Below are 24,715 nucleotides of genomic sequence, written 5' to 3'. Positions count from 1 at the left end.
TGCATTATAAGACCCAGCTGACTTCTGAAAATATGTGAAAGATGTGTCTTAGATGAAATATGGTGTTGCTTCTTTCCTACACTGCTGTGCCTTGTGCACACCAGGCACACTCTGCCCTTGCTATCTCCTTTATCTGGAATGTTCTTCCTGCCAGGCTTATTCCCTCACCTCCTTGGGATCTTTGCTCAAATGTCACCTTCTCACCGAGGCCTTCCTCCAACCCTGTTTAACACTGAAGCACTACACCCCCGATTTTCATTCTTTTTCTCCATAGCAGTTATCATTGCTGATGTAGTAGCTATTATTTGTTGCATGCTAGTATTATTTCCACTAGAGTATCAGCACTAGGAGGGCAGAGGTTTTGTTTCTGGCTGTTGTCCTCAGAGTCTAGAACAGTGCCTGACACATACCAGGCAGTTAATAATATTGTTGAATGAATAGAGCTTGAACTTCATCAGGTCAGGGACATGTGTTTTTGCTTACCACTTATATCCCCAGTGCTCAGTACAGTAGTTGGCAAAGAGTGGGCACTCAGTCCTTATTGACTAAGGGATGTATGAAGCACGGATGGACTAAACGACTTGCTTATGATCATCTAGCCTGGCAAGACAAGAGCAAGGATGCCGTTTGGCTGACGCCAGGACCTTTTATCCCACCGGGTAGTGATTGCTCAATTCTCCTATTTGAGGAAAGGGACTTTTATGAGAAGACTTTCTCCTGGGCTCCCCAATGCGCATTGCACTGCTTTGCACGTAGTGTGGCTACAATTAATATTTATAAAATGTGTTTTAATCCAGCATGTTATTGCAACTAGGACAAGCTGCTTCAGTTTCTCGGGGTAATACAGGCATGCAGGTGCTCGCTGGTTCTCAGAGAAATAGGGTAAGAACAGCACAAAGCGCGCCCTCCAAAGTGCAAAGGGCTTCCCAAAATCCAGGCTGAAGAGGTTTCTGGACTCTTTGGCACGTTGACAATGCCTATTTACCTCCCTTTTCGGGACCGGACGGCCTCTCCAGTCCATTTCCCATTCTTTAGATGGGGGGGAGGGGGTGTGCTGGCAGGGAAATGAGGGGGGAATCTACCCCCATTCCCTATCTGGACCTCTGCGACACAGGAACGGCCGCGAGGGGTCCCCTTCCCCTGCCCGCGACCAGCCGGGCGCGCGAGAGAGGGGGGCGCGCGGTGGCTTCGCGCGGGGATGCGCGCGCGCGCGCCTGCCTCGCCTCCCTCGCGGGGTCCGGTGGCTACGTGCTTTCTTTGTCAATGAGGCGCCGCTCGGAGCTGCAGTAGCACTCTCGGCCCGGGAGCCGGAGCCGGAACCGAGCCCGCGCGAGCCAGGGAGCCAGGAGAGCGGGGCGGAGAGGACAGAGCAGGCGGTGGGAGGGAGGGTCCCGAGTGCACCGTGGGGCCACCAGTGCCGGCTCCTCGCAGCCTCGCGCCCTCAGTCAGTAGGAGCTGCCCGGGGGAGGGGACCGGGCGGCGCCCAGCCCACCCTCGCTGCCCGGGGCGCGCCGGCGCGCGGCGACAGCACCGTGGGAACCCCGGCCCGCTCCCCCGGCGGCTCCATGCGGCTCCTGCACGGGTGAAGCCGCGGCTCCCGGAGCCCGTCCGGCGAGGCAGGACGAGCGAGCAAGTCGCGCCGCCCGGCGCTCCCGCCCTCCGGCGCCCGGGCCATGGCCGGAGATGCCCGGTGAGGACCGGGGCGCGGAAGGCTGGGCTCCCCGGCGCGGTGCGGAGCGAGGCAGCGGCCTGGATGTGTGAAGCTTCCCCATGGCTCGGCAGGAGGCGAAGCCCCAGGGCCCAAGGGACGCTGGGCTGGCGGCGAGGAGGCGCGGGGGCCGGCCCGGGGCGCGCGGGCTCGGTGGAGTCCGCGAGGGAGCCGCGTGCTGCCAGGGCGTGAGAGGCTCCGGGCCGGCGCGGGGTCCTCGGGCCGCCGCGTCCCAGGAAGCACCGCCGCCGCCGCCGCTGCCGCCGCTGCTTCTGGGACTCCTGCTGCTGGCCGCCCTGCCCGAGCACTGCTTGGCCGAGCCGGGTAAGCACTCGGCGCTTTGCGCCGGGGGAGGTTTCTGTCCGAGTGGGTTCGCCCTGCATGGCCGGCACCTGGCGGGGCGGCGGTGGAGGAAGAGGTCTTTGCAGCACCGGCGCTGGGATTTTCTCCGCCCTTTGCTGCGGCAACAGCAGGCGAACTGTCGGAAATGTGTCTCCCGGGAAGGCACCGCTGGGCGGGGAAGTAAAAAGGGGTGCTTTCGCATCTTCTTTCTGGACTAGTTGCAGGTCCTTCCTAGTGGTCCCGCAGGCACGCTTCATTTAGAAGATATGGTGTGGTTAGGACACCTTAAAAGGAATGTTAGGACACATTTCAGGGTGGCGACAGCCACTATATTTTGGGTTCCCAGTTGAATGTCCACTTTCTTTTAACTGAATGAAATGGCCAGAGTTTTAGGCAATTCCCATGTGGGTTTCCCAAATAGCGTTTCACCCTCTGTGTTGACAGGAGATGCCTTTTCTTCTGGATAAGGATATCCACAATAATCGCCTGTATGTTAGTTACAAAGGGATCCAAGCACTGATCAAGTATATATAAATATAATCCACTGTTTACAGGACGTTAGTTAATAATCACGTTTGGCTTTCAGAATCCAAAGAATCCTCAGGAAATAGATTTCTGTAATCCCTTGGATGATTTTGTAACTATTTGGGGAGGATTATTCTGCTAATGTGCTTTAAAATTTACACTGTGCAGTCAGCAATTGTCTTTGAAATAAGAATGATTACTATGGCACTTGTAAAGGGCAGGCTTTTGTTTGTGATGAAATTCTGGGCTCTTGGTACATTCTGTTTATCAAGGAATATACTCATTTCAGCTGATGTGATCCTATAGTTTTGTGTTTTTTAGCAAGGACTAATGAGTACTCTTTTTTCCCAGTGTACCCCTTCCCCCCAATTAGATTAAATTATGAAGGAGCTCACACTTTAAGATAAGAGGGTTTCAGGTTTAAAATATTTATTTTGAACCTCTTATTTACAAGCCCATTTTCCTTTGATTCATTTGAAGGGTTACTGATACGAGGTGTCTATGTGTGCAATTGCGTGACTGTCCAGGAATTTTCTATACATATGGTTACAAACTTTGGTAATCTTTTGGCTGTGTGCCTGAGACCTGAGAAAAGCCCCTGAAAAATTTTAACCCTCAATTTTTATGCTTCCAACAATTTCCAATGGGTGAATTTGGTATCATGGTTAAAAGGTAAGTCTTGAGTCAGGCCCATGTAAAACTTAATATTCATTGGCTCAGAAACACGGTTGGAGTTTTTATTTACAATGAATCTGATCCTTCATAGTTTTGTAATCTGTTTATGAGACATTAACTTTTGGATGTTGTTCATTTGACTGCAGATACCAAAAACTGTCCAACCATCATCTGTGTAATATGTGAAGTTTGGATGTGTGTTTTGTTCCTGTTCAGCCTGATGTCAGATGATTTCCTCTGATTGGTTTTGAGTTTCTGATCTCCCTTCTGGCCTCTGTACATTGACCTTTTGAACCTCTGACTTCACTTGGCTCTTTCAGACTGCTAGGCTTAGGGCACTTCTGATCTATATATTTTGTTGTTTGCTCGAGTGTCCTTTTTCTGTTTTTCTCTCAGTATGGTGACCATGGGGATCACTAGGAGAGATGATTAAAGTGATGGTAAAAGTCATTCAAGTTGCTGCTGTTCCCCAAAGTCCTGTCTTTCTCCCTGTCATTGGAGTGACTTGTTGCTTCTTCTGTACTTTTTGGGTGCTCTTTTTACTGTTACCCTGATTAACACTTCCTGCTGGTCCAACTCACCTTTGAATCCAGAGTTTACCGCTGGACTCCATGGATTCCAATGTATTCACTGCTCCCACGGATTCAGTTTCATGATTTGTTTCGCGCTCAATGGAAGAGTTTAAAGTTTAAACACTGGACTGGCTCCACATCTTGCCTCCTACCTGCTTTTATTTATTCTCTGATTTTCACCTGCAGCTTCATGGCAGGGTTGACAAATCCTGGACTTAATACAGGACATCCCAAGGGGTTTGTTTGAGTAAGCAGTGACAGGAAGGAGGCAGGAGAAGAGGGGTTGACACTTTTCTGGGACCTTTGACTTTCAACAAGCAATCTGGCTTTGAAATTGTCCCAAGGGCTAGATGCAAGTTGGTGCTGCCACTTACTGCAGAATATATTCGATGCTCAGTAGCATGAGAGGCCAAAGCCATGATGCTAAGAGCCTGCTGCCAGTGCTTACTTGCCACAGTCTTGTCATTTGCATCATTGCTGTTCCTCGTTTCCTAAGCAAGGCTAAGCTAGACACATGTACCTCTGTTGAAAAATGGGTAAAAATAGATTTGTTTCTGGAAAATGCTATAGCAGTTGTTTAGAGCCTTCGTGTCCCGGGGCTCCTGAAGTACGTTCCCAGCCCACCTCCGTCCACTCTACCCCAAGTTCTTCTGCTTTAAATATTCCTGAGGAATCAGGCTTTCTTTCCTTTTGTTTCAATGAAAGGCTGCTTGCTGCCTTGAATGTCCGTCAGACTTCCTCTCCTAACTTCCATCTCCGCAGAACCCTTGCTCCCAGGCAGTAACTTCTGCTTTGGGTGTGGGAGATTGGCGTGGGAATAAAGGCTCTTTAGAGCAGCGCGCTCTGACACCTCTCCTTTCCTCTGCTCTCTGGGGCTCCAGGCACAAGGGTAAAGGTCAAATTTGACTTCCTCATCTTCTTAACTTCTGATCATTCATTCAGTTCATGTCAGTAAACATTAAGTGTCTGCCCAGAGGTGCATGTACAATGCTCATTCCTTTATGTGACCTTGTCTTTCTGGGTCTTGGTTCTCTGATCTGTAAAATGGGGATAACAATAGCTCCAATCTAATTGGGTCGTTGTGAAGATGAAATGAGATAAAACATTTAAAGTGTTTAAAACAGTGCTTGGAGGTCCTGGTTGGGTAGGTCGGTTGGTTAGAACATGGTTCCGATACACCAAGGTTGTGGGTTTCTTTTCCCATCACGGCACAAATGAGACTCAATCAATGAATGTATAAATAACTGGAATGACAAATTGATATTTCTTTCTCTCTCTCTTAATCAATAAATCAATCAACAACAACAAAAAGATTTAAAACAGTGCTTGGTACATAGTAAATGCTCAGTGAATGCTGGTGTTCTTCTGACATGGTAGAAATTCACCAGTTACTGTGTCCATGTGCTGTATGGGGGGGGGGGGGCAGGCGATACAGACTTGAGTATACAGCAGTTTGTAAAAGCTCCTCTTGAAGAGGGTGATTATGTGCCCTTCAATGCTGATATGTGTGATCAGATCTAATAACATGAGGGAACACTTAATTCTGGAAGAGTGGGGGCTTTGAAGGGTGAGTAGGTGTTGGCAGGATTGATGTCAATATTTCAAGCAGAGAAAAAGTAAAGGTTTCTTTGTGGCCAGAACACAGGTTGCTAAAGGGAGAAGTAGCCTGACCTGTGGTGGCGCAGTGGATAAAGCGTCGACCTGGAAATGCTGAGGTCACCGGTTCGAAACCCTGGGCTTGCCTGGTCAAGGCATATATGGGAGTTGATGCTTCCAGCTCCTCCCCCCTTCTCTCTCTCTGTCTCTCCTTTCTTTCTCTCCCTCTCCTCTCTAAAATGAATAAAAAAAAAAATTAAAGGGAGGAGTACCCTGGACACTTATACTGCTTTAGGGTTTTCCTAAGCCCTCCTCAGAGGGTGCTTCACCCTCTTGGCCCTCCCCTGAAGGGTTGTCTGCTTCTTCCACCAACTTCTAAGTTCCCGATTTCTGTTTGTTTCCGTCCTGCCTGTTACGTTGCCCAGCACAGTGTGGGCATTTACTACATTTCAGCTTTCTTTCACTCCTGTGCCCTCAGTTTGGCTAATTCTGTTAGATGTTAGAATCATTATCTCGTTTAGGTAATCCACAGTAAGTTGTGAATGACTGCTTTATTTGGGAAATATATTTGCATTTTGAAAGAAGGATTTGCTGACCCAGGGAATCTCTAACTTAGAACAATATATAGGGGAGATAGCTGTGACTGAAGATGTCTTTCTTGCCCCTCTCCAACCTTGTGCACATCATCAGCTGGGAGTCCCAGTTGAAATATCAATAGGTGCACAGTACATGTGTTCATTTATTCATTCAGTATATCTTGAGTGCCTCAGCTTTATGAGGTTACAATAATGAATGAAAACAAGTTCTCATTTTCATGGGACTTAGGGACTAACCTAGTGCTTTCCAAACTTTACTGTGGATGTAAATCACTTGACGGTCCTGTTAACATGCAGATGCTGATTCAATAGGTTTGGAATAAGGTCTGAGGTTCTGCATTTCTGGTAAACATGGGGTGATGATGCCCATGGTTCACCAATCCTACTTTTAATATTTATTTATTTGTTTGTTTATTTATGTAGGTGAGAGGAGAGGAGACAGTGAGGCAGACTTCCACATGCACCCCTACCAGAATCCATAAGGCAATGCCATCTAGGGCTGATGCTTGAAAAAACCGAGCTATTTTTAGCACCTGAGGCTGATTTGCTCCAACAGAGCTATCCTCAGTACCTGAGGCCATGCTTGAACCAATTGAGCCACTGGCTGCAGAAGGGGAAGAGGGAGAGGAGGGGGGGCGAGAAGCAGATGTTCACTTCTCCTGTGTGCCCTGACTGGGAATTGAACCTGGGATGTCCATTCTCTGGGCCAATGCTCTATCCACTGAGCCACTGGCAAGGGCCCACTGACCTTACTGTGAATAGCAACTGACAACAACAAACAAATAAGTGTAAATTGGATGGTAGTAAGAAAAAAGTCTTACTGCGATGGGTTCAAGAGAGAAAGGAAGAAGAGAAATCAGGGACAGAAAAAATAAACCCAACTTAAGGTTTTTTCTATTAAAGGAAAGCTGAGTAATAGGTGAGGTGGGTCAAGAGAGGGGTAAGATGGGATGTAATAACATTATGTGTGTACTTCCTCACTTTTTAACATTAAAGATGTACATCAAGAGTGTTTGATATGTTGGGCTTTCCCCCCCAGATATAGACAATCCAGTAAAATATGCTTGTACTTTTTTTTTTTTACTATCAATATTAATTATTATTGCTTTAGAATATTTGCAAGATGTCCCAACCCTTGCTTCTCTTTTCTTCCCCAGCCTGCACACAAAGTAAAGAAGATTTTGGGAACAGAAACACTGTACTTTTAATACTGACATCAAATAGAAGTCTAGTGTCCCCTTCCTGCCCCACATCCTTCCTTAAAACAATATCACTGTGGAAACTGAGAGAAACTGAAATTCTGATGACAACCAGAGAATTTCTCAGAAGCTTACTTATCTCAAGTCTTAAGTTACTAGAATATGATCTGAGAATATTCGAAATGAATGGGCACGCTTCCTTTTTTCATTTTCTTTAACCTTCAAACCCTTATTGTGGTTTCCCTTCTTTCTTTTCCTTTTTTCCCCCCAAACAAACAACTCTACTCTTCTCTGGACAAAAATGAATAGTTGGATTGATCCTAAAACATTTTCGTTGCTTGACAACATATTACAGGGGATTTCTAAACATACAAAGGGACACATTATTCTAGGGCACAGGATGACTGCCTTGGATGGTGACTGTCTTTGGGAACTCCAGGACCAAAGGAGCAGTTAGCAATCTGGGTATTGTAAATGTCAGTTATTGTAGCTGGTGGGAAGGTGGCAAAGGAGCTATGGTTTTTTGGCAGTATTTATCAAGTGCCTGGCATGTGCCAGGCCAAACTCTTCATGAAGTCCTGGAGGTTTTGTGGAGAGAAAGCCAGGCTCAGCCCCTTCCATCAGGCAGCCTGGTGCCCAGGACAAGAAACCCTGACTCAGTGGGTAGAGCGGCAGGTCAGTAACATTCTTCTGTGAATTGGGTCAAGTGGGGGAATATGGCACAACAGAAGGTACTGGCCTTGTCCAAAGAGGCTGTTGCCACTAATCTGCAGCCTGTGAGGAAGTGGGGCTCAGTGTGCCGACATTCTTGCTTCATAAGAAAGGCGGGATCTTTATTTAAAATCTTGTTTTCAGATGTCACCAACTAATTCAGATTTTTGAAATGTCATGCTCTACAAAAATACGCCCATGAGACACCATTTTTTACTTTTTGAAAGATAAATTTATAAGGTGTAATTTGCATTCAGTAAAATGTACCCTTTTCAGGTGTACTGCATGGTGAGTTTTGACAGGAGCGTACGGTCATGGATCCACCATCACAATCCAGATTGAGAACATTTCTGTCACCTCCTGCCCCTTTCTCTAGCTCTGAATTTCTTAACCTCAGCACTGCTGACATTGGGCCGGGCTAAGCTTTGTTGTTGGGGACTGTTCTGTGCATTGTAGGATGGTTAGCAGCGTTCCTGGTCTCTGCCCGGCGTATGCAAGTAGCCCCACCACTCCCTGGTTATAATAACCCCAGTGTCTCTCCATATTGCTAAGTGTCACATGGGGGGTAAAAGGGCCCCCGGTTGAGGGGGCCTACTGCTCTAGCTTTATAGGAAGTCTTGAAGTCAGGTAGTGTGAATCTTCCCTTTTTCTTCATTTTCAAAATCTTTTGGATATTCTCAGTCTTATGCTTTTCTATATAGATCTTAGTATCTTTTTGTCAATTTCTATAAAAGAACTTGCTAGAATTTTGATTGGAATTTCATTGACTAGATCAACTGGAGAAGATTGGCCCTGGCCGGGTAGCTCAGTTGGTTAGATGCAGAGTTTAATGATGCTGGTCCGCCAGAAATTTTGTGCTGGACTGCAAAAGATTTAACTACCCAGATACTGTATGAAGATTATAGACCCAATGACTTTAGTCAAATCCGCTTACGCTGAGTGTGATGGCCACTTATCAGCCTGTATGTATCATTGATGAAAATGCTATTGAGGTTGTTTTAGATAACTCTGGAACTCGTAGGCTCATTTGAACAACCTTTTGCACTGTGCAGAGCATTTATAAATCATGCGCGATGGACAAAAAGCACTCGGACAAACTTATGTAGGATTCAATGTGTTGTACATGTGGAGTTCAGAAATCAAGCACCAGCTTGTACTGTGTTGCACTAATATGCATGGTAAGGTAAAACTTTATTTGTTTCATATTTTCATTTCTAAAAGGCTAGGTCACCAGTCCCCAAGTGTAAAAAAGTTGAAAACCACTGGATTAGAGCATTGACCTGATATGTCACTGTTGCGGGTTTGATCCCTGGTCAGGGTACATACAAGAATCAACCAGTGAATGCGTAGAGAAGCAGAACTGCAAATCGATGCCTCTCTCTCCCTTACTTTCTCTCTAAAATTAATTTTTAAAAAAAGAGGCCCTGGCCGGTTGGTTCAGTGGTAGAGTGTGGGCCTTGCATGTGGATGTCCCAGGTTTGATTCCGGTCAGGGCACACAGGAGAAGCGTGTGCTCCACCATTTTCCCTCTTGCGCCTCTCTCTCTCTCTCTCTCCTCTTCCCCTCCTGCAGCCATGGCTCCAGGCACTGAGGATGGCTCCATGGCCTCTGCCTCAGGTGCTAAAAAATGGCTCCAATTAGAACAGTGCAGCGGCCCCAGATGGGCAGAGCTTGCTGGGCTTAGTGGGCTCGCTGGGTAGATCCTGGTCCGGGTACATGCGGGAGTCTGTCTCTGCCTTCCCTCTTCTCACTAAATTAAAAAGGAAAAAAAAGAGGAATGTCTGTGACTCTGGCAGTCCTCTGTCTCACTCAGCCACAATCCCCACTGCTTTTATACTGATTTATTTTATTTTATTTTATTGTTTAGAGAGAGGTTCTCAGGGGGACCTCTGCAGTATCTGAGATATCCCTCCTGATTTTTATCCACCACACATGGATCTAGGACCAGCACATTCTGTGTCTCCACCCCTCCTAATTTTGATGTGCTTGTGGGAGGATGTTAGAACTGCATTTACCTAGCTGCCCTCTTAAGTGTACTAGTTTTATTTATTTATTTATTTATTTTTAGTAGAGGTCCTCTATCAGGTTGAGGAAATTCTCTTGTATATCTAGTTTGCTGTGAAATTTTTTTTATCATGAATGAGTATTAAATTTTATCAAATGTTGTGTCTCTTGAAATCATCACAAAGGTTTTTGGTCTGTAAAAAGATACTGGTTGATTTTAGAATGTTGAACCAACCTTGTATTCCTGGGATAAACTTCAGCTTAGCCATGATGTCCAGCTGGGTCTGATTTTCTACTCTTTTTGTTAGGAATTTTTAACATCTTATGTTCATGAAGTATAATAGTCTGTAGCTTTGTTTTTCTGAAATGTTCTCTAATAATGGTGATGCTGGTCTTAAAATAGTGGGAAAGTGTTCTCCTATTTCATGGAAATGTTTGTGTAGAATTAGTATTATTTCTCCCTTTAGGCTGGCCTATGGTTTCATAGGTGAGATTGAAGATTGCTCAAGGATTTCTTTAGTAAAATAAAAGGTATCAGGTACATCTAGTACATTTCCTCATTCTCAGGGCTGGTTAGTGGATACTTCCTAGACATTGTGACAGATGGTTGGTGTCAGGTCCAGGAGAAGGTTGGTGTCCGATCCAGGAGAAGGTCAATTTCAAGTCTAGGAGAACAGCTTGGGTGAGGGGAAATTGCATTGGGTATGTTCAGGAAACAGATCACCCCTGGCTGTTTGTTGTTCTTTAAAGTCACTTCACTTTTCAGAGTCTCTGTTTTCTCTACGTGTTCATCAGGACCTCAAGAGCTTCCCTTCTTTCCCTACTTCCCAGGCTGTGAGTTTGTGTGTTCTAAGCAGATGTCTTGGTGGGTTAGACCAACTGCATTTCTTCCGACGCTAATGGCTGGCGCCGTCGAAGATTCTCATTCTGAAAAGGGAACACTTTTACCATATTTGGCTGACGTGGTTCCAACTTGCAGCTCATATAAATAGTGGCTTATCTTTAATCTTCATTGGCTTTTTAAAAGTTATTAAAATAATATATACTTTATTAAAATAAAATACTACACAGTATATGCAGTAAAATGAAAAACACCCTGTGGTTCCATTGCTTTTTTGTAGAGTCGTGCTGTTAAGAATGCGTGATGGGTCCTTCCAGACCTTTTCATACAAATATTTCTATACAGAGCCTCACTTAGTTTATTTTTTTATTTTTAAATTTTATTTAGAAATTAAATTTAATGGGGTGACATTGATCAATAAGAGTACATAGGTTTCAGGTGAACATCTCTGAGGCATTTGCACTGTTGATTGCGTTGTGTGTCCATCGCCCAGAGTCAAGTCATTTTCTGTCACCCTTTTTACTCCCTTCCCCCCACCCCCTCCCCCTGGTAACCACTTCACTTTTTTCTATTTTTTTTTAAATTTTTTATTTATTCATTTTTTAGAGAGGAGAGGGAGAGACAGAGAGAGAGAGGAGAGACAGAAAGAGAGAGAAGGGGGGGAGGAGCTGGAAGCATCAACTCCCATATGTGCCTTGACCAGGCAAGCCCAGGGTTTTGAACCGGCGACCCCAGCATTTCCAGGTCGACACTTTATCCACTGCGCCACCACTTCACTTTTATTTATGTCCACGAGTCTCAGTTTTATATTCCATCTGTATGTGAAATCATATATTTCTTAGCTTTTCCTGAGTTACTAATTTCACTCAGAATAATGTTCTCAAGGTCCATCCATGTTGTCGTAAATGGCAATATGTCACATTTCTTATGGCCGAGTAGAATTCCATTGTATGTATGTACCACATCTTCTTTAGTACCTTGCTTTTTTCACTTAACACTGTATTATGGTCCTTTTACCATGCTAAGTAAATTTTGTCATAAGTGAGTCTGAACTTCTCCCTGAAACATAATAAAGCCTTTCTTATATAATTAAACAGTTTTAAAACCACAGATCAAATTCAAACCTAATGAGTTAAAATATCTCCTTAGACCAGGGGTCTCAAACTCAACTCAGCATGTGGGCCGCAGAGCAAGATCACAGCCGTTCGGCAGGCCGCACTAGGTCTACAAAAGGCAACTGTTACGCAACACTTTTCTCACTGCAGTTGAAAAAAAAAAAAAATCAGTACTACAAGCACAATCGTACATGCAGTTTACTCAGTGTCACAAACCGACCAGAAACTGTAGTTCGCATCACAACTGCTGTTAACTAAGCTAATATCTAGCTAGGATGCTAGAGAAATGAAAAATACAAGTAGGCCCCTAGGCTTACTTAATTTTATCCAAAATATTTTGAACTTCGTGGATTAGTCTGCGGGCCACACAAAATTGTTCGGCGGGCTGCGAGTTTGAGACCCCTGCCTTAGACCATGTCTTCTCTTTTTTCTACTCCTGGGTTTCCTTCCCTGGGAAATATTCCCACAAATGTTTAAGGAAAATCATGGACCCTTTTAAACACCAACCAGAATGGAGATAAACGCTGTGTTTACACCCACTAATGTAGATGTAAATAAGGCCAAGTTGCTTCCTCAAGCATTTAGCCCAAGGTCACTGCTGCACCTGCCATCTGTCTACTCTGGCGAGACTCTGCCTAATGCATCTTAACCACGAGAGGGGAATTTGATTTTGATTTATATATCTTAAATCTATTCTTAGATTTAAAATCTCCTGATGTTAGAAACACAAAATGGTTTTGGTATTTATGCAGTACCAGTAAATAGGAAGGTCTTGAATATTTCTAACTTCACTTTTTTTTTATGTGAAATATGGAATTGTCAGAAGGAAACCAGGACTCCCAGACCTACTCCTCTGTCTCTGTCCCTACTGATGAATGCTGCTTCTCTGTCAATTGTCATTCTATTTGCCAAACGTCAAGAGTGAACCAAGGGGGGTGGGGATGGCTGAGGAAAGCTGTGAGGTCTGAGAAGAAACTGTGTTGAAATTAATAGCACAGCTTACAAGTCTTTGTCGAAAATAGCTGAGCAAAAATATCTCTAAACCTACAGACTTCATTATCAAATAATGAGCCTTTGTTTTGGACAAAACAGGAGAATCTGGATTATGAGCACTATCTTGAATATAATTAAGCTGGATGGAAGTATATTAAAAAGTCAGCAGCGCAGAGCTGTCTTTGACGGTTTCCTGTTATTGTCTTATTAATACTGGAGATGAATACACAAATACACCTGGTGAATCCTACAGAAACAGAACCCTTTCTTCAATGGCATGGAGAATTTTTTTTTCTCCAGTCCAGGGTTACTGTCCCTACAGGGATTTTAGTCCCCAAAGTTTGGTACAGCACTTCACAGTTGTTGAAGTTTTCACTCTCTTATTTGAATCTCAGTTCACTCCTAAGAGATGGTTGAGGAAGTGATTTGCTTAAGGTCACACAGTGGTCCAGGGATTTTCACATATATTCTATGATTCAGGGGACCTATGACCTAGCTATTCAAGTAAAACTAGCTCAAGTAAGGGGCCCAAGGCCACAGGGAATCGCACGTGACATATTCAGTATAGGAATGAAATATAACCGGATCATGTGGGCACTCTAATTAATTGAAAGAAATCATAGCTAGCATTTTTGACCCTTTACTACTTGTATCAGTTCATTTGATTTTCATGACAACCCTGTGAAGTAGATTCTGTTATGACCCCCACGTTTCAGATGAGGGAACTGAGGCACAGAGTACTTTAACAGTAACTCATCCAGTGTCACACAGTTAAATGTCAGAGGTGGGGTTTGACCCCAGGCAGTTTGACTCCACAGCCTTCAACCCGCTTAGGTGGTAAGAGGCTGGGGTTTACTGGCTTTGGGTCTCGGACCTGGCGGCCTTTTGCCTCTCTCTTTTTCTGCAGGCTGCCTCCATCCTTCTGCCTCTTTCTGCAGACTGGCTTTCGCTGCTCACCTGTAGCTTCTTGGTTCCCCCATAACAAAACCTTAGATGGGGCTTTCGCTGGCTGTGATGCTCACTGTAGCCTTGGTTGGTAAGACTCTTCAGTTTACGTGCCCACCATCCAGCTCTGTCTCAGCAGCAGTTCTGTAATTTCCGGGAGGGAAGACCAGGCTGCCGTAGTCTGACCAATGGAGTGAGGAGTCTTTCTCTCATCTGATCAACAGAGGCCGAGGAAGCATCATGTGGCACAGAAATGACTCCTGAGGCTGACCCTCCCTTCAGCCATGGCCTTTGTAGAGGGCAGTTTTAAATGAGGTGATGTGGGTAGAGCAAGCTCCCCCAAACCTGTCTCTTCCCTCATAGCAGCCTAGACTAGCTTGGAGTATGTTGTCCCAAGCATGCAAGTAGACACATAGAGATGCCTTTTAAAATGTTGTATTTTCACTCCCTATTATAAGGTCTCACTTGTGACATATGATTAACCCTTTCACTGATTTTAAGATGTCAGACCTCATTTTCTGGAGGGGCATTGGTTTTGTTGTCTGGCACTGAAAGGTGTCTTTTTTTTTTTTTTTTTTGGCTTCCAGATGTCATCACTTCTCATTTGGTCTGGTCATTTCTTCTACCTTACCAACCTAGAGATGCGACGTCCTCATGGTGGCCTCTTAGACCTCTTTCAGTTGAATATACACTATTCGTCTTGAGTGGAGGCTTTTACTGATGATCACAAGGCCACCCTCAGTTCATGTAATTAAGCTAAAAGCCAAGGCATGACCACCACCTCTGCCAGCATGTCGGCTGTCTTTGTAGATCTCACGGTCCGTCTGGTTGGTTCTTTTCTGTTGCACATCTGGGAAGGGGGTTAGGGAGTCTTGGCTTTGGTGTATTACTTACACAGTTCTGCTGATGTTCCCCATCTTCTGCCTGATGTGCTACGTCCCTGCTGCTGGCCAGCTCTCACGAAGGGTTAGTGTTAGCCTCTGGGAGATGTAGTGAGGGAGTGTTGACATGGAGTTCCCAGTGTCCTACTAATGGAAGGTCAGAATCTTTCCCTATAAAAATAGCACAATTAATTTTTTCTTTTAATTTCCCTGGGGGTGTAGCAAGAGAAAAATTCTGTAAGATTCTTCTTTTATGTTTCATTGGAGATGTCCTAGTTTGTGGGTATGTTGACTTCTGAAAAAGAGGACTGACATTTATGAAACAGCTATTGTGTTAGCCACTGGATTAAGAGTTTTATTTAATCCCCACAATGACACTGGGAGGTAGTTCTTGCCTATTTTGCTTGGAGAAAGCTAAGATTGAGAACATTTTTTTTGAAACTGATTTGCCTAAGGGCATATCGCTTGTAAGTGGTGAAGATAGGATTTGAAGCCATCTCTTACTATAGTGTAAACATATGTTCAGCTATACCATGCAGAACTTTCTCCCCACTTATTAAAATTTCAAACATACAGAAGAGTTGACAGTACTATATAGTGAACAGCCATATATCTACCACCTAGATCAGGGGTCCCCAAACTACTGCCCGCGGGCCACATGCGGCCCCTGAGGCCATTTATCCGGCCCCCGCCACACTTCCGGAAGGGGAACCTCTTTCATTGGTGGTCAGTAAGAAATGCAAAGCATGGCATCGCTCACATACAGTACTACTTCCAGTGACGTGGGATGCACACCTCATGGCTCCGGAAGCACGTCACATAACTTGTTACATCTAGCAGTGACAAATATGGAACCGGACATTGACCATCTCATTAGCCAAAAGCAGGCCCGTAGTTCCCATTGAAATACTGGTCAGTTTGTTGATTTAAATTTACTTGTTCTTTACTTTAAATATTGTATTTGTTCCTGTTTTGTTTTTTTACTTTAAAATAAGATATGTGCAGTGTGCATAGGGATTTGTTCATAGTTTTTTTTATAGTCTGGCCCTCCAATGGTCTGAGGGACAGTGAACTGGCCCCCTGTGTAAAAAGTTTGGGGACCCCTGACCTAGATGGTACAATGAACACTTTACTGTATTTGCTTTATTGTCTGTCTGTCCCTCTATCCATTCATCAATTCATCTTATTTTTGATGTTTCAAAGTAAGTTGCATTCATCAGTACACTTCACCCTTAAACACTTTCGCATGTATGCCATTGATTAGAGTTTAATATGTGTTTATGGTTCCTTCTTTTTTTTTTTAGGTAATTTTTAGAGAAATACAGAAATCCTAAGCCTGACTGGTGGCAGCATAGTGGGTAGAACATTGACTCAGAATGCTGAGGTTCCTGGTTTGAAGCTTCAAGGTTGAAGGTTGCCAGCTTGAGCGTGGGGTCGTGAGCTTGAGCGCAGGGTTGCCGGCTTGAGCTTGGGATCATTGACATAATCCCAAGGTTGCTGACTTGAGCCCAAGGTGGCTTGAGCAAGAGGTCACTCGGCTCAGCTTGAGCTCCCTGATTAAGGCACATTTGAGAAGCAATCAATTAACAACTAAAGTGAAGCAACTACAAGTTGATGCTTCTCATCTCTCTCTTCCCTCTCTCCCTTTCTCTTTCTTTCTCACAAACAAACAATAACAAATCAAAACCCAGAAATTCTAAGTATATATTCCCAAGTTTTGACAAATATATGTACCCTTGTAACCGAAACCTCTGTCATGATATAGAACAGGATCTTTACCTGCTCTCTTGTCCCTTTCCGGACATTCCCCTCCCTACTTACCACCCCCCTCCGTAGGCATCAGAGTTTGATCCCCCCCCAATGGTTTAGTTTTTATACCATGCAATCTTAAATAAGTGTGCCTGTTGTTTTAAAATTGACTTCCTTATGCAGTTTGTATTAATTTAGACAATATATATTGAGCACCTGGTATGTGGCAGGCACTGTGCTGGGTGCGAGGAAACAGACATTGACTTGTGGGGGAGAGGGGGACATTAGTTGGCTCCTCAGAGAAGTAAGAATATCATTAGCAGCGAAGGTGAGTGCTGAGTGCGAAGTGTAGGGTGCTGGGAGAGGCTTGAGGAGGAGAATGGTCGGGGGGGGGGGCTTTCCTGAGAAAGGAGCATTTAAGCCAACTTCAGAAGAAGGAGACAGGGATTTGGGGAGGGTGGTTTCTTCGGGAACTAGGGAGAAGGCAGGTGTGATTGGTGGGCAGGAATGAAGAAGAGAGTGAGTGGCGGACCAGGCAGGAGAGGTAGCAGTACCAGATCACACAGCAGACAGGCCATAGCCTCTAGCCTTCATCTCAAAAGTGAGGGGAAGCCATTGTGTGGTTTTAAGTAAAAAGAGTGACCTTGACATTCATTCACCCAGCCTGTTGAGGTAGATGAGGAGACATGGACTGGGTTCTGAAATAGTAGCTAAAATGAAATATTGGCATGAAGCTTCCAAATTTTGGGAGAACCCTACTTTACATTATGAATCCTACACAAATCTATATATTCCTTATGATTTTCTCTCTTACCTGTCTCCCTGCCCGGGCAATAATGGTTGCTGAATAGAGTTCCTCCAAACCTCCAGTTAGTGCCTGCATTTTCCTCCCAGTTCTGCCTGCCTCCATATCATCTTCTCCTTTCCTCCTTAACTAATCCCCCTTCCTCCACCCTTTCCTCCCTGAAGGGGACCCTGTTAGAGTCACCAGTGAGGGCCTGATTGCATAATCCTGGGGTGGTTGTCTAATCCCCTTTGCGCTGTCATTCTGGTGGTTGTAGATTTAACAACCACCTATGTAATGGTGATGCATGAAGCTCTGGCCTCTTTCCTGAGGATGAGACTCATAAATCCACTATTTATTGGACATCTTTACCCATGGCTACTGACAACTCAACATTTCTGTCTTCAAGTGAACTCGTCTCCCCCAAGTCTTACCCTCCATTCTGTTTTTCTATTTATTTATTTTTTCTTTTTTTCCAAGTGAGAGGAGGGAAGATAGACTGACTCCCACTTGTACCCCAACTGGGATCAACCTGGCAACCCCTACCTGGGGCCGATACTCTGCCCATCTGGGGCCATGCTTGCAACCAAGCTATTTTTAACATCTGAGGTGGAGACTCCAGAGAGCCATCCTCAGCACCTGGGGCCAATGTACTCGAATCTAATTGAGCCATGGCTGCAAGAGGAGAAGAGAGAGAGAGAAGAAAGGAGGGGTGGAGAAGCAGATGGTCACTTCTCCTGTGTGCTCTGACTGGAAATCGAACCCAGGACATCTACACGTGGGTTGAAGCTCTAGCCCTAAGCCAACTGGCCAAGGCTGTATTTTCTATTTCAATGTGTGACTGCCTCCCAGGTGTTGGAACCAGAAATCTGAGAATCATTTTATAGGCTTTTTCTCCTTTCCTCATCTAGTTGGCTGCTATATCTTGCAAATTGTATTTCTGAAAACACTCATAATTCTATCCCTTTTCTGTCTCTGCTGCCTTATTTCAGACCCTCTATTTTTCTGGTCTGTGTTCTTGTCAAGTTCAGGCCTCCAAATTGGCCACCCAGTCTCCAGTTCTGGCCCCCTTCTACAAAATTTTATCCTTAGCTGGAGATTTTTATAAACCATAAACCTACCCAAACCCTTCAGTGGCTCCCTGTAACTCAGTTCAACTCCACTGGTTAGCTCTCTGGGTTCTTTATGAATGAGCCAACTCTAACTCACACCTGCCATTGCAGCAGAATTCGTAGTTCCCCCAAAGCCCTTTCAGCCCCCTTACATTTTATTCTTTCTTCCTGGGAAGCCCTTCATAGCTCTGCCTGCTTGGTTAGCATCTGCACTTTCTTCAAGACTCAGTTCAAGTATTGCCTCCTTCAGGTAGCCTTTCCTGGCGCCCACTCTGCCCTCCACCCCCGGAGATAGATGTTGTCCTCCAGTCCTACCCTTTCTACCATCCTCGCTGGCCTACTGCTCTGTCTCCTCCATCAGACTGTGAGCTCCTTCAGGCAGTAGCTCTCAAAAGGTTATCCCAGGTGCACAAGGATAACAATGATGATCCATGTGTAAAAACTGTTTTCGTTAAAACTGAGGGTACATGCTGTTACAGTCATGTCTACTAGAAAAAAGCAGAACAAAACTCTGAGCTAAGTGGCTCGTGAGACAACTTGCTCAGGAGGAAGAGGGAAGAATATACTATAAAGTCAAGCCGGCGCTGAGGGACAATAGGAGACAGTAGATAATGCTGTCAGGGCAAAGAGCAGTGCTACTTAAACTGCTAAATTGGGCTAATTGTGGAACCAGTTTAAATTCTCTGGTATGAAAGTATGCAGACAACCCCTGTTTGAGAGCTGCTGTCATAAAGGTTTGGATCAGGTCTTACTTGTCTTAGCACAGGGCCTTACACATACATAATATAAATAGATAAGGGATAATTGATATGTATTAAGGAAGGAAGGGAACTTCTTTGTATGTTCTGATCATAGCTACAAAATCCTGGTTGTAAAACCTTTCTTGACCATTTGCCAATGAATATTTATGGATAGCATAGCCCTAATGAATGGAGTTCAGGGATCACAACCAAGAAGAGTGATTTTTGTTCACAGATGTGTTTTCAAAAATCCGACACTTGTCAAACAGAAATAAAAATCATTTAAAAATCAGGAGCTTCTCTGTAAAAATCAGGATTTTCAGGTTCCCTTGCAACAATCAGATGATTGACCACACTGGTTCACTTCAATCATGTGTTAGCTGAAATTGGGTTACTGTGGGTACAGTCTAATCCCCGAGTGTGTCGTGACTCAAAGGCATAGGATTTTATTTCTCACTCACATAAAGAATAGATGAAATGTTTCTGATTGGTGGGGAGCTCTCTGCCAAGAGGTGGTTCAGGGATCCAGGATTCTTCCTTTGTGGTTTTGCCATCTTCAGTCTGTGACTCCCAGGGCTGCTGTGCTTGTCTGCATCCAGCAGATGGAAGGACAAAGAGAAAAGGGAACAGGTCCAAAAGGACTATGCATCAGTCTGGCCTCAATTCGTGGATTAATGTGGCTCCGTCACTTGGCCACACCTATCTGCAGAGAGGCTGGGAAACGTGGAGTGAATACAGGTTTGGAGGACAGGCAGCCAGTATCTGACACAACTAATTTATTTTTCCTGTGTGGCCCCTTTGGGCACTGAGTTTGCAATCCCTGTTTTAACAGCAACAAATCTTGGGGATAATGAAACTGGGGTTCAAAGCATTATAATGTCATTTCCAGCAAGACAGGGACTTAATCTGTTTTGGTCACGGTTGTATACTCAGTGCCTAGCACACAGTAGGTATTCCACCAACCTTTGTTGATTATATGAATAAATCCCTTACTTAGTGCTTATAATTACTTAATTCTTTTAGTACAGTGGTTTTTCAACCAGTGTGCTCCTTCAGCTCCAGTTAGTGTTTATAATATCCTAAGATCTGGTCTGGGAAGGAGGGAGTCATGGAGGGAGAGAGGGAAGAGAACAGTTCTCTGTTCTAAATTTTGTTGGCTTATTATCTTAAAGCCAAAGAAGAACTTCTAGAAAATAATTCCAGTATCTTTACATGTTTAGGATTTTATACTCATTAAACCCAAAGGTTGCAGAAGATGCAGGTTTTATCCTTTATTGTTTTTTTTTTTTTTTTTTTCCTTTCTGTTCAGGTGAGATGAAATTCTTACAAGTCACTAAGCTTACCTGGTGGTCGAGACTCCAGGTGGTGAGCTGGCCATCTGGTGAAATGGACATCACCTCCTACAAATAGACATCTCCCATGGTGGAGTGTCATCCAGAGGGTCAGCGTTCTGAACCCCCCTAGCTCTGTCCACTACCTAGTGGCCATCTGTTCTCCCCGACCCCAGGGCTTGGTTTGGCTTTGCATGCTGACGGAGATCTCTTCTGAGTCACCTGAGCTCACCTTGGTTTTATTCTTATTTTTAAAAGTCTCTTCTTAAACCTGAAATGGTTCCCAGTTGCACTCACTGAGTTCAGTGAATTCAGAATGACAACGATGAAGAGGGAGGAAGGATGTGGCCCTCCTGCTTTTCCGTGTTGTGGTTCATCTGCCTGTGGGCTCAGCTTTTTGGCTCATAGCATTATCAAGCCAGCCCTTGCTGGGAAGAGCTAACCTCCCTTATCCTGGTAGGAAACTGACTTTTCACTCCTCACTAGTTAGTTGAAGAAGGATGTTTAATAATCTGCTTTGAATTTAGTGTTAATTAATAGAAAAATAGTTTCTTTTATTTTGACATAATGTCATGTATTTCAACAATAATTTTGACAGTTTTGTTAGTTTCTGGCCTTTTCAGGTAGGGCACATCTTTAAGAGTCAGTGAAACTTGCAAATATGTAGAAATCAAGCAATCAAATATTTACTCAACCTGCTCGATGAGCTAAGTGAGGCCAGTGGTAGATGAGGTTTCCAAAATGGTACCAATAGCTTTTTTAAGGAAAATTCACAGGGACATGATTGCATGAAAATAGCTAATCAAATATGGAAGGTAAAGTATCCAGGTGCAAAATAGTGGTGTAGAAAATAAGTGTTAAAAGAGTTTATCTTATTTGTATCCCTTATGGAGTGGGTTGTTAAATTCAGCATTTACTTTATTCTGGGTTACAGTTGGGACAAACTGGTGGGTCCCCAGTGCTAGAAACCTGTCTGAAAGCAATTGCTGTGTCTCTAATCATGGTCTCAGATGGTGCAAGGGGTCCTCCGAGAACTTCTGAATTGTTGATTTTTGCCAGAGAGGGTCATAGAGAATCATGTACCAGCAAAAAAAATCTTTCAAAGTGAAGGTGGCATTTTGCTTCTGAAATATATTCTTACTGCAACACACAGTGGAAATTGTGGAATAAAATTATCCTTAAACTGTTCTTCGCTGAATTGCCTGGAAATAGAGACTGTCCTCACTGAACAACTCTGCATCATGTAAGTTACAGCGAGAGTACTTGTTTCTCCCTCTTCTGTCATGTTCCCGACACTGTGCTGGGTGCCTGATGTGCTTATTATGGCATTTAATCTTCACAGCCACTTTATGACGTGTGACTAGTTATTGCCATTTTACAGATGGGGAAGCTGAGGCTTAGAGAGGTGATATAACTTGCCCAGGACCACACCGCATAATGATGTTGGATCTCTCCCCTGCTATGCTAACTGCTCTTTATGATTGTACCTGCTACTTCTCTGCCCAGTGAGCCACATCCCAGACCTGAGGATGCAATAAAGCAGTTTTACCTGATAGCGCATATTTTGTATGTTCTGACGGCCTTTCACAACCACTGTTTCCTAGTCTAATCTGGCCACAGGTGGGGTCTGAACGTGGCCGTGGCCACAGGGATCCATGTTTGGGTCTCTTCGTTTCAGATTGGAGATGCACACCAAATGACATGTATAGTGTTTCCAAACTCTTATTATTGGGGATAATGAGAACTGAGTAGATTGTGTTTTGACCCCGATAGCATGTGAAATTAAAGTACCCTGGCAAGAATTCTCAAACACTTCACGGAATTCTTCAAAACTCACATAAAGAGATGGAATCAGCTGTGTTTTTGGTCTTGTTTCAGCCCTTTAAAAACGCATAGGCCTGAGTCACACTGTGGCTTCATTTAAATAAAATTAAATGCTGTGGGATATGGTTCTGAATTTGCCCTTTGAGCTTGGTGAGTTATGAATTTGTCTGGGGGACTTGTCATTTTCTCGGCCCTCGGTGACCACTACATTTCTCATGCTGGCAATATTGAAAATAATGTTTTGTTTTGCAGCTACCTTTTGTGGAATTCACATAAACTTATGCCGGAGGACTGGATCTGAGATGGATGTTGAGAGTTTCTTGCATTTATATACTCAGTTTAAAATTTTCCTTCTTTTTCCAAGGGAGAGGAGGGATATGGAGAGACAGACTCCTGCATGAGCCCTTATTAGGATCTACCTGGCAACCCCTGTCTGGAGTGGATACTCTGACCATTCTGGGCCATGCTGGAGACTGAGCTATTTTTAGCTCCTGAGGCAGAGGCTCCACGGAACCATTCTCAGTGCCCAGGGCCAGTGTGCTCAAATCAATCAAGCCATGGCTGTGAGAGAGAGACAGAGAAGGAGGAGGGATAAGGGGGAAGAAGCAGATGGTCACGTCTCCTATGTACCCTGACCAGGAAATGAACCCAGGGCATCCACATGCTGAGCCAGTGCTCTACCATGGAGCCAACCGGCCAGGGACAAAATTTTCCAGTAGATTTTTTTTTATAGCGTTCATCTATTCATCAGTAATTATTGCGTGCCTACTGTGTGCCACTTGCAGTGCTCACCTTCACCTAAGGACTCACTGTTACTCCTGTCTGGTGCATTTCTCAGGGTAGTTGCTGCCTACCTCTGAGTGATCATCAGCACTTGGCTGTTCACCAGACATTTGCTGGATGCCAATTATCTGCAGGGACTATTAGATGTGAGAGCACAGTTGTAAGTATCTATCATATAACATGGTAGGCAGAGGCAGGGAGGGGGCGTGGATCTTGGTCAAACAGACGCCACCAGGCATTGGAGCACAGGGACAATCCCTCAGAAGCAAGCAAACCAATAAGCAGAACCGATCCCTGGGTGACAGGTAAACATTCATTTAATGATCCGTCTCTCTTCTTTTACAGACAAGACGTTGAGGCTCAGAGAAGAATTATTTGGTCAAGTTAAGTAACCAGTAATACTTAAGTTTTCATTTGAAGATTTGGCAGCCTCTTTGGCCTTAAACTTAATAGGACTAAGGAATAAAATTGCCCTTTAAAACATTTTCTGGCTTTGACTGTGATATTTTTCCAACAGCTAACAAGAGGTGAAAATCGTAGACCCTATTTTCTAGATGAGTAACTTCAGGCACACAGATTAAATGACTTGCTCGTGGTCACTCATCTGGTTAATGATGGAGTCAGACCCAGCGCCCTAGTGTCCTGTGTCCTTGTCCACTGTACCCTGGCTGGAGCAGTGCCCCTGTGTATCACAGGGGAGGAAAACGGGGAGAACAGATTGTGCGTGGAAGGCGAGGAAGATACAGGGTGTGCAAACCCGGTATTTTGGGTTCCGCAAAGAGGTTCTTATTCTCTCGCTCCCTGTGGAATGTGGGTTGGAAGCTGGTTGAATTTTCTGCTTTTCCCTGCTGCCTGTCTTCTTTCAGCCTCACACAGAGTCTTCTTTTCCACTGAACCTTCTGCTTTCCCCCTCCTTGGTGCTGTCACCTTCTGACCTTGTGGAGGATACTGGCTTCACTTACTGTGGGTTTGCTGTGCTTGGAGTCTTTCTCCCCATGCGGTTCTGCCATCAAAGCAACCGCAGGATGCACGTGGAGAACCCACCCTGTCCTCCCACCACTTTCGAAGCGTCTTGACTTCTTAATTGGAACCGTCTTTATTTTCCCTTCAGTTCGGCCACTCTTTCCCAGTGGTCATACCTTTCCCCGGGGACCACTCTCCGGGGCTTGTGCCCTCTCTGAACTCTCAGACTCTAGTATTCCATTCTCTGTGCACAACCTCTTATCGTTCCGGTGCTCACTCCCTTATTCCCACTTTAACCTACTTTTTGGCCTGTCAGCGGGTTTTTATTTTAGTCTGTCTCCCCCATCATACTCCCCACCCCCACCCATCCAGCTAAGCCCCACGCATGTCTCAGCTGCCTGTCTTTCTGTCTTTCTCAACTTGCGTACCCTAAGCCTTGGGTTTGTCGCTGTCTCTACTTCAACCCACAGGCTGCTGAATATATAACACTGCACCTGGTAGTTTGGTGCCCTTGTTATTCTTGTTTCCAGCTTCTCGGTAGTTAGCTGGTCCAACCGTGCTCATCTTAGCAGGCTCTTCAGTGCCACTTGCCAACCCGTTTTGGGCTTCTTATCAGCACCATTTCTCATTTCCCCAGACGGCTTTTTCAGTTGCCCCTGACTCTCCTTGAGCCTTCTAACCTGCTTCCAGCCACCCAGTCCACATTCTCAATCGATGACTTCCATG

General features: G+C 44.7%; 1 protein-coding gene across 6 annotated transcripts in view; it reads left to right on the top strand.

The window, feature by feature from the left end:
* The first annotated feature begins 1,241 nt into the window (after positions 1-1,241).
* The window catches only part of KIAA1549L (KIAA1549 like), a 286,634-nt gene continuing 263,160 nt past the window's right edge, over positions 1,242-24,715 (top strand). For all 6 annotated transcript variants that reach the window (XM_066363574.1, XM_066363557.1, XM_066363547.1 and 3 more), the window contains exon 1: positions 1,242-2,032. In XM_066363574.1, the coding sequence (XP_066219671.1) occupies positions 1,771-2,032 (262 nt within the window). In that variant the 5' untranslated portion in view covers positions 1,242-1,770. The remainder of the gene's footprint in view (positions 2,033-24,715) is intronic.

This window comes from Saccopteryx leptura, chromosome 1 (assembly GCF_036850995.1).
Source record: "Saccopteryx leptura isolate mSacLep1 chromosome 1, mSacLep1_pri_phased_curated, whole genome shotgun sequence".
Lineage (NCBI taxonomy): Eukaryota > Metazoa > Chordata > Mammalia > Chiroptera > Emballonuridae > Saccopteryx > Saccopteryx leptura.
This window is presented reverse-complemented; position numbering and strand designations above follow the sequence as displayed.